The sequence below is a fragment of the Arachis ipaensis genome, chromosome B04 (assembly GCF_000816755.2).
Source record: "Arachis ipaensis cultivar K30076 chromosome B04, Araip1.1, whole genome shotgun sequence".
NCBI lineage: Eukaryota > Viridiplantae > Streptophyta > Magnoliopsida > Fabales > Fabaceae > Arachis > Arachis ipaensis.
This window is the reverse complement of record NC_029788.2, coordinates 98,954,460-98,963,521: the sequence shown is the minus strand read 5'-3', so window position 1 is coordinate 98,963,521 and position 9,062 is coordinate 98,954,460. Positions and strand designations below refer to the sequence as shown.

The 9,062-nt window shown below is 36.9% G+C and overlaps 2 protein-coding genes across 4 annotated transcripts in view; one reads left to right on the top strand and one right to left on the bottom strand.

Annotated features, from left to right (window-relative positions):
* The window catches only part of LOC107639539 (E3 ubiquitin-protein ligase RNF8), a 3,735-nt gene extending 475 nt beyond the window's left edge, over window positions 1-3,260 (top strand). Inside the window, exons 1-5 of one of the 3 annotated variants that reach the window (XM_021121397.1) lie at window positions 1-129; window positions 634-784; window positions 928-1,006; window positions 1,223-1,457; window positions 2,878-3,260. In XM_021121397.1, coding sequence (XP_020977056.1) covers window positions 677-784; window positions 928-1,006; window positions 1,223-1,457; window positions 2,878-3,088 — 633 coding nt within the window. In that variant the 5' untranslated portion in view covers window positions 1-129; window positions 634-676 and the 3' untranslated portion in view covers window positions 3,089-3,260. The remainder of the gene's footprint in view (window positions 130-633; window positions 785-927; window positions 1,007-1,222; window positions 1,458-2,877) is intronic. The other 2 variants (XM_021121396.1, XM_016343070.2) reach the window with 2 other exon arrangements.
* On the bottom strand, window positions 5,089-7,833 carry LOC107636747. The gene is made up of 4 exons (XM_016340239.1): window positions 7,702-7,833; window positions 6,325-6,996; window positions 6,004-6,249; window positions 5,089-5,856 (listed from the first exon to the last, which is right to left on the bottom strand). Exons 1-4 carry the CDS (start codon window positions 7,831-7,833, stop codon window positions 5,089-5,091), a joined length of 1,818 nt encoding a protein of 605 aa, XP_016195725.1.

Here is a 9,062-nt window from a genome sequence, read left to right as displayed (position 1 = left end):
CTAAAAAGTTTGAAACTTTATTTGTTGGGTTCATGGGTTGTGTGATTTTTGGGTTCCACCCATTTTAGTAGATGTGTGGCTTTTCTAGGAACATGCTGAATTTCTGTGTCCTTTTGTGTTTGGAGTAAGGTATCAATTAATTTATGGGTATTATAATGGTTTAGCCTTGTATTGTGTTGTTTTCGTTCTAAACTCTGTAATTTTGGATTTTTCTCTTTTTATCTAATTTGATAGTTATCCGTGTCATTCTGGAAATGATGGTTACAAAGAAAAAAGAGAGAGGATTTTTTCCAATATGATTATGAATTAAGATCATATTAAAACACTAGTGAATTTCTGTAGTTGAGTTGGGGAACTTCATGATTGGTAAAGGAGATTGAAATTCAGCTTCAATTCTTTGTTGCTTTCCCATGTGTCCTAGTTTATGGCAATTTCATTTCTTTTTTCTGTTAAGGCAACAACGATCCCATGTTTTGTATATGTTTAGTATAGTGGGTAGTTGCTTTTTGCAATGTTGGAATGCACTTCATTGTTCACTTTATTGCAAGCAAATCAAATTGTACAATTTTATTTTAGAGCTACTAGGCCATATTGAGTTTACCCATTTTTTGTATGAAATATGCTTTGATACAGAGCTTCTGGGTATCCATGCGAGCGCGATGGTTCTCGCTTCCAAATGAGGTTATCATATAGCCCAGCTGCTCAATTTTTCCTTTTTCTGGTTCAATGGACCGATTGTCACCTTGCCGGAGCACTGGGATTGCTTAGAATTCTTATATACAAGGTTTATTCACTGCCCCTTTGCACTATCTTCAACACTTGCAAATTGCACCCTCTTTTAAGCAGACCCTTTTGAAGTTACAATTTACAATCATATGATAGCTCTGAATCGTGACTGTTCTGTTGTCAAGCTAGTAATCGTTACAGGGTTTGTTGCAGGCATGTGCTGATGGTAAGACAACCATTTCGATTTATGAACGAAAAGCGAGCCTGAAGGAGTTCTACCGTAAGTGAATGATCATATTGAAGTATAAGTATATCTTCTGTTTCAAAAAAGGTGTTGCTTTAACTAACTTGGTACATTGGAAATTCGATGAATTTGGAGACAGTTGTGTCCTCATTCATTAATTTCCAGTTCATCGATTTAGTTGAAGCAACATTTATTTGGAAACAATGGTATATAAAAGGCAGTTTTTGATATCTTTTAGTCTTTAAACTATAGGTGTGTTGTTTCCCTCTTTATTGCAACTCAACGGAGGAATCAGTGATGTTGAAGACAGGAAACAAAAACATTTGTGTGCTACTAAGTACAAGACAAGAGACATGACAAGCAAGGGAAAGGTCTCTGAAATCGAGATAGAGAGAGAAGAAGAATGTGGCATTTGCCTGGAGATGAACGGCACGGTTGTGTTGCCGAGTTGCAATCACTCGATGTGTATGAAATGCTATGAAGATTGGTGAGTGTCAACATTTATGATAACATGGTAATGAAGTTATAACAATGAAATTAAACAAACTCATAAAAGAACTGAAATTAAAAGATATGATTGATGGCACACGCTATAAGATTTCGGTATTTTGGCCTAGAACAGAAGTGAAACATTAACAAAGAATCTGTTATTGTTTCTATATCCAACATTAACAATAATTGTTTGACCTAGATTATTGATTCCATAGCATTCCCATCTATAATCAATTCGTTCCTGAAGAAACAATATTTGATATTTTGATCATTTATAAATCTGCAGAGGCGTTAGGCCGATGCTGAATTTTCAAAAGAACAATGCTTCAAAGCTGGAATAATTTTGCCAGGATTTTTGCAAGAATAACATGGTGATAGTGGATTTTGTAACCCACTAATCCAAAGATTATTAACTATGCCACTGTCACATAATTGTTTTTGTGAAATTTGATTAGATGAATGAAGACCACTAGACATGATAAGATTAAGAAAATCATTAGAGAGAAGGTTAGGGTATGACCAAGAAATTCTTGGATGCTTCTAGAGCACCAAGTAAGACGGTGCTTATTCCATTCGATGTACACCAACTCATTGTTCATTTGCGTTGGGACCTATAAATGAGTTGGTGTACTTTGAATGGAGTGAGATTGTGAAAGAGCCAATAGAATCTTGTCTTAGAGGATATGAACATGTGTAGAGAAGAGCTACTAGATGGAGCCAGAGAGACAAGAAAACAAGAACTATTGAAAGAGATATAAACTTTTGTTTTCTAAACATAAAATGGTTCATAACATGACAGTATGACATTCACATCATTTGATTGATATAACTGTGTGATCTGGCCTTCACAGTTGTTGTATTTGTACTCTTGTGAAATTATATTTGTGCAAAAGATCGTTCTTTCTAGTTGGTATAAGTAAAATAAGTAGTTTTTATAATTTTTTCTCTCTTAGCTTCTCATGGGTAAAAATTGAGTTATGTTACATATACGCCCATTTATTTTTTTATACATCAATCTGATTCGCTCTTGGGAACTATTAGATGGGGTGTGGGACGGCGGGACCTAAATCAACGAATTCCACACCCCATCCAATAAAGAGTGAGTTGACTTAGTGTACGAGTTGAACTAAGTACAAAGAACATTTATCAAAATTTTCACAACAAAAATGTTTGGGAGAAAATAGAAAATAAGTCCAAAGAATATTATTTTGCCTTTCTTAATTACGTTAAAATAATTGAGTAATATTAGATGTATAAATGTGTAATTATGGATGTTACATGCATGAAGTTAAGAATCTTAAGTTAAATAAGATAACTTTGGTTATTGTCTCCTTACCGTCTGCAGAATGCTATTGCATTTATGGGTATCTATTTTTGACGGATCCTCTACTTGTATCTTTTGGTGTTGATTTCAGGTGGGGAAGATCTCAATCTTGCCCTTTCTGTAGAGAAAGTCTTGAAGGAGTAAAGTCTGGTGATCTTTGGATCTACATAAACAAGAGTGAAATTGATGATTTGGCTTCAATCACCAAAGAGAATTTGAAGAGATTATTTATGTACATACAAAGATTGCCCATCATTGTGCCAGACCCCCCTATATCGGTTTCATACCATCATCGCTGGTGATATTGATACATTAGCCTGATTCATTCAAACTCGCTCTAATTCTCAGATTTGTATATGATTCTCAGTTTGTCTAGGAAATTTGCTAGACTTGTAAATAATACATGATACATTGTAACCAGAGTTCAATTCTTATATGTTTTAATTTAATTTCATTGGAATTAAATTAAATTCTTATACCATTTTCATTTTTTGGTTGAGTGAACTACCAATCTAGTCTCTGTTTATTTCTTAGAATGATAACGCGATCCCTCAAGATAAAAATGGTTCACTTTGGTTTCTGTTCTCTACTTTCGTGACACAATGCGGGTTTCTATGGATGTTTTTTAACATTGACGGGTCAGGTTCAGAAATGATCAGGAGTCCAATTGTCTCTAAATAATATTTTTTTTAATTTTTTTATTCATTATATTAATATTCTTTTTTCAATAAATTATTGAATATACGATATAATAAGTACAAATTAATTAATATGTTGTTTTTATATTTTTGTCTTTTGTTTGTTGTAATGGTAGTCATTATTTTTCGTTATTAAGTTAGATAGGGTTGTTATATAAGCGGTTATATTAGTAGTTACATTAGTGGTCTATTAGTGATTATAAATAAATAGAAAAGTATGCGTGGTAAGGATAACAGAGGGTGAAACTAGAATAAGAATTTTTTTGTTAACATGAATAGTAATCATTGAAGTAAATTTATCAGTGTTAATATTATACTATTTTTAAGAAAATATTTTAAAAATATTTTCTTATTAGGCCCAGTTTGATGTATATTTAATTTTATTTTCCATCTTAACGCGAAACATGATTTGGTAGAGTACAAGTTGTATTTTTTGGATTAAGATATGCATTAGTGAATGATGTTGTATAAATATGTTCCGAGCTGAGAGACAATCTAATACATTCTTTATGTAGCTCCACTGATGTATTACGAGCATGCGACGGCAGCAGGGTATGCGCCTGGACGAGAGGTACGTTTCGTACTTGCAAATGGCCGGTTTATACCATATTGCGAGGCTAAATGAGAGCTGGTTTAGGTTGGATGATCCCGTGGTTAGTGCATTCGTGGAGCGCTGGCGTCCGGAGACGCACACGTTTCATATGCCGTTCGGGGAGTGCACGATTACACTGCAGAATGTGGCGTACCAGTTAGGACTGCCGATCGATGGACATTTTGTTAGTTGTTGCTTGACAGATTTTTAGATGTACATCGAGGGTGGTTGCCCAACTTGGGCGTGGTTCGAGGAGCTGCTGGGTGTATTGCCTCCTGAAAACTGCATCCAGAAGTTCGCAGTGAACTGCAGCTGTATGCCCGGGCCTATATCATGATGCTGTTAGGGACTCAGCTATTTGGTGACAAGTCTGGTACTCGCATACACATTAGGTGGCTACCAAACGTAGCTAGGCTTGAGGACATGGGTGGGTACAGCTGGGGATCAGCTGCTCTCTCATGGTTATACCGGTGCATGTGCCGCATGGCAAACAGACACGTGGTGAAGTTAGCTGGACCGTTACAGCTACTTCAATCATGGATCTTTTGGCGGTTTCCTGGATTCAAACACGCTGGATATGATACGTTCGGATGGCCTTTGGCCTCGAGGTACTATTATATTCAAATGCTTTAATTGTCACAATTATTAGGCATTAGTTTCGTGGTATGCTATTATTTTATCCTATTCACAAGTTTTCTATTGTATTATTTGGTGTTAGCTTCATTTGGTGATAACCTGGGTGTGGGTTGCAGGTGGGCATGTCACAACCCTACAGCGAGCGAGAAGGGACCTCGAGTTACGAGTTGGAGGCTCATGATAGATCTCCTACAGGCTGGGATGTAAGTATTCAACCACTCCTTATAATTAAAATCTCTCTTAGATTAGCAACGCTGTATAATGAACGATGACATTTCGTAACTTTTTCTATTCACAGTTCATTTGGATGCCGTATAGCTTTCATGACGTAGTTCAGGTTGTGCATCCGGAGATATTGGAGCATCGGCATACGGCGTTATGGAGGTCCGTGACAGCGTTGAACAAATAGCTCGGCCAACCTCCCGTATGTGGCCTTCACCAGTGAACAAAATGGAAGGTTCTTGACTCCCCTCAGTATGGAATTCACACTCTCGGAGATATTCGTTGTCATATGTCCGAATCTCCTACCTTCAACTCGATGTTGGGTCCACATCGCATACTCAATCCTGTTAGCCCACTCACACATGGCAGGGTCTTCGATTCGTAGAATATCAAACCAATAATCAAATTCAACCTCAGTCTTGGCATACGCCGCATTCACCAGAAGCCTCTGTGCATCCTTGCCCTTAAAAGTCAGGGCAAAATTTGCGGCCATATGTCGAATACAGAATGCACGGTATGCAACAGGTGGTAGCCAACCTCCGTTGGGAGCCTCAAGTGCTGCCTTGATGCCATTATGTCGATCCGATATCACCAGAATACCCGGTTGCGGAGTCACGTGCTGTCGGAGTTGGGATAGGAAAAACATCCAAGACTCAGCATTCTCACCCTCCACGAGTGAAAATGCAATAGGCAGGATGTTGGAGTTCCCGTCTTGTGCAATTGCAACTAACAACATATCCCCGTACTTGCTGTACAAGTGGGTCCCATCGATGTTGACCAACGACTTACAATGCCGAAATGCCTCAATACACGGTGGGAATGTCCAAAAAAGCCGGTGAAAATAGGCTTGCGAGCCGTCCACCTGCCCACCCACTCGCACAGGACTCGTCCTCAACACTGCAACACTACCGGGCATCATCATCTGCACACCTAAGACCCATCACGGCAACTCATTGTATGACTCATCCTAGTCTCCATAAATCTGTGCCACGACCTTCTGCTTAGCCAACCAAACCCTTCTATAAGTCGGCCTAAACCCGAAATGTGCCTCTGTCACATTCAGTAGTACCTTGATACAGACGGCTGCATCAGCTCTGACCATTGGCGGGATGAAGGCCGAGATCACATGATAATCAAGACTCCTGTGATCATTCGAGATTGACATGGCCAGACAAGTATGAGGTCCATTGTACTGTTTTACCTCCCAAACACCCCTGCGCTGGCGGAGACTGATCCTAATCAACCATGTGCACCCGTTGTCAAATTCAATACACTTTCCAAGGTACTTGCGATAATCAGACTCCACCACCTTAAACTGTACCCCGCGTCAGATGCTATATGTCTTCACGCTTAACATGACCTCCACTTTGTCCTGAAACTGCTGACCAACCTGAAACTCTGATAGACCTCTGGTACCCTGAGTATCTCTGGCATCAAATCTAATAGGTTCGTCAGGAACTCCCTCCGGTTTCATGACATCCAAGTCCAAAGATAAAAAGTGCGGAGGATACTGCTGAGTCCCTGAGCTAGACGCTCTACCAGCCCTAGCTGAATTACTCGCTGCTATGTCATCACCGCTATCATCGGCAATGATGTCTGGCTCCACATCATCAACGTCATCATCATCCGGCAATATATCGTCTATACTATCTGGTGTCCAACGCTGTAATGAAACCGGCGTTCTATCAATAATACCAACTTCTCTGTCACCACTGCGGTTGAGATCAACTGCGAAGGATGGGGAGGCAACCACCATTTTCTGAGGTGCAATAACAGGCACGGATGAAGATCCACCAACAGGTCTCGAACTAGAACAGGTTGTCGTTGCTAGAGTTTGGGTATTTTGGTTCGAACCACCTGAGCTAGAGAACACATCTACAAGCTTTGCCAACAGCTCAGGTGTCCTGACCTCGGAAAACAGCCGATGACAATGGAATAAAACCTCTAAATCCTCATCACTCCCTATAACAAACGAATCGTATTTCACATCATCTTGCAGAACTGAGATCGGAATGCGATAGAATAACTTCTCAACCCATTTCACGCCTTGCAACCCCAGTTTCTGTATTATATAATTCAGGAAGTCAGTGAAGCTCGTTGTAGGTTTTAGAAAAATACTGAGGGAATCCTTGTCTGTAAACTTAATACCAAAACATGATTTTTTCTTAGTTGCTCATCTATAATGCACCAAAACTAAAAAACTCTCATCACTAGCCATTGTGTTTCACTCTAATGGGAGGAATTCACGTTCACACCATATTTATACACGTTGGATGCTTGCTAATTCGAAGCAGTCAATTTCGAATTATACACACATAAAACGAAACAGACTCATTCGAATTACTAGGGCTCTCCTTGCATGTATAATTCAAATAACTCTGATTCGAACTACCTTAACACCATATGCATGCCTAATTCGAATAAAGTTGATTCGAACTACGTAAGATTTACATCCATGCATAATTCAAATTGGACTAATTCGAATTACATAGAAAGGTACTTTTGGATGATCCAGGTAGGTTTTTAATTTGGTAGAATTAGATAATTTTATTCTCCATTTGGTTTAATTGTGTCATTTGCCCTAATACATATTATTATAAGGTTACATATCATAAAATATTTATCAATATAAAAATAATATAAATTAATTAAAATTTCATATACATTAAAATTCAATTAAATTTACATATATTATTATTATTATTATTGTTGTTGTTGTTATTGTTGTTGTTGTTGTTTTAGATGCTTAATTTCGTATGTAGTACACCAGCATTGGGGTCTCATTTTGCGGGCATGGTTGCAGACCTACAACATGTCCAATTCGCAAGCCACGTAGTTGAGGTGGGGTTCCATTTCGCAGGCGATGCAACTGAGATGGTCCTGACACGTTGGCCTCCATTTCATGGGTGCTTGGGCTGAGTTGACGGTTATTAATTAGTTTGTACTTATTATACTATATATTTAATAATTTATTGAAAAAAATATTAATATAATAAATAAAAAATAATTTAAAAAAGATATTGTTTAAACAATAAGGACAAATAAACTTCTAACAAATTTGAATTTAGAAACAATTAGATTCCTACCCATTTCTGAACACGTTAACATTTTTCGTTCAGAGTTAATAGAAAAATATCCATGGGGACTGCGTTGTGTGACGAAAGTAGAGAATAAGAACCGAAGTCGATTGTTTTTATCTTGATCATAAAAGATCGCATTGTCATTCTGAAAAATAGACAATGACTGGATTAGTAGTTCACTCTTTTTTTGTTTTAGATTTGAACCACAAATTTTTACACTCAGGTACATGCGATGGTAATAAAAAAAATTTACCAAAAACGGTCATAACTTATCTTATTTAATATTTATTAATTGTTACAACAATTAATAAATACTAAAGTAAATTCTGACTTTTTTTTTCTTTCTAACATTACCAATAAAAATAAAACCATGAAATTATGCAACACAAGCTTGAATATATTAAAGTTCTAAAACGGGCTAAAGCCTGTACGATTCTACGTTAAATACTTGGGAAAAACATAATTGTTGTTCGAGAGTTGAATGGTGGTGTGGTGATGACATATGCGGCGGTTTGGGAGAAAAGGATAAATGTCCTTAACTTTTTAGTTTACAGACATTTAAATTTTTAAAAATTTAAATATATATTTAAGTTTTTAACATTTTCAAAATTTGGATATATCGATCTTTGAGTTTAATTTGTCCAATTTTAAAAATTCTCTCACATGTGCATCCGTATCAATAAGGTCAGTATAACGAGAGTTACGTTTGATTTTTTCATTGAGTCTAACACACCCAAGTGAATATGAGGGATCGATATATTCAAATTTTAAAAAAGTCGAGGACTTAAATATATTTTTAAATTCTCAAGGATTTAAATGTCTGCGGATCAAAAAGTCAAGAACTTATTTATCCTTTTCTCCATGTTTGGGGAGTGGGAGAGAATATAAAATTTAGTTAGTGTTTCTTTATTAATAATTTTACTAAACCAAGAACAGAGTAAATGTAAAATAGTTAAGCCAACGAATTATTATTCAAATGACATAATTTTTTCATACTCATTTAGAGATTACAAATTCAAATTTTTTTTCTAATTTTGGAAAAAAAAAT

Excerpts from the sequence above, each read along its gene's own strand:
- LOC107636747 (XM_016340239.1), bottom strand. The coding sequence starts at position 7,833 with ATGGAGGCCAACGTGTCAGGACCATCTCAGTTGCATCGCCTGCGAAAT. Across the intron at positions 6,997-7,701 it reads AAAATGAGACCCCAATGCTG|AAACTGGGGTTGCAAGGCGT; the intron begins GTGTACTACATA and ends TATATAATACAG. Across the intron at positions 6,250-6,324 it reads GAGGTCTATCAGAGTTTCAG|TTTAAGGTGGTGGAGTCTGA; the intron begins GTTGGTCAGCAG and ends CGCGGGGTACAG.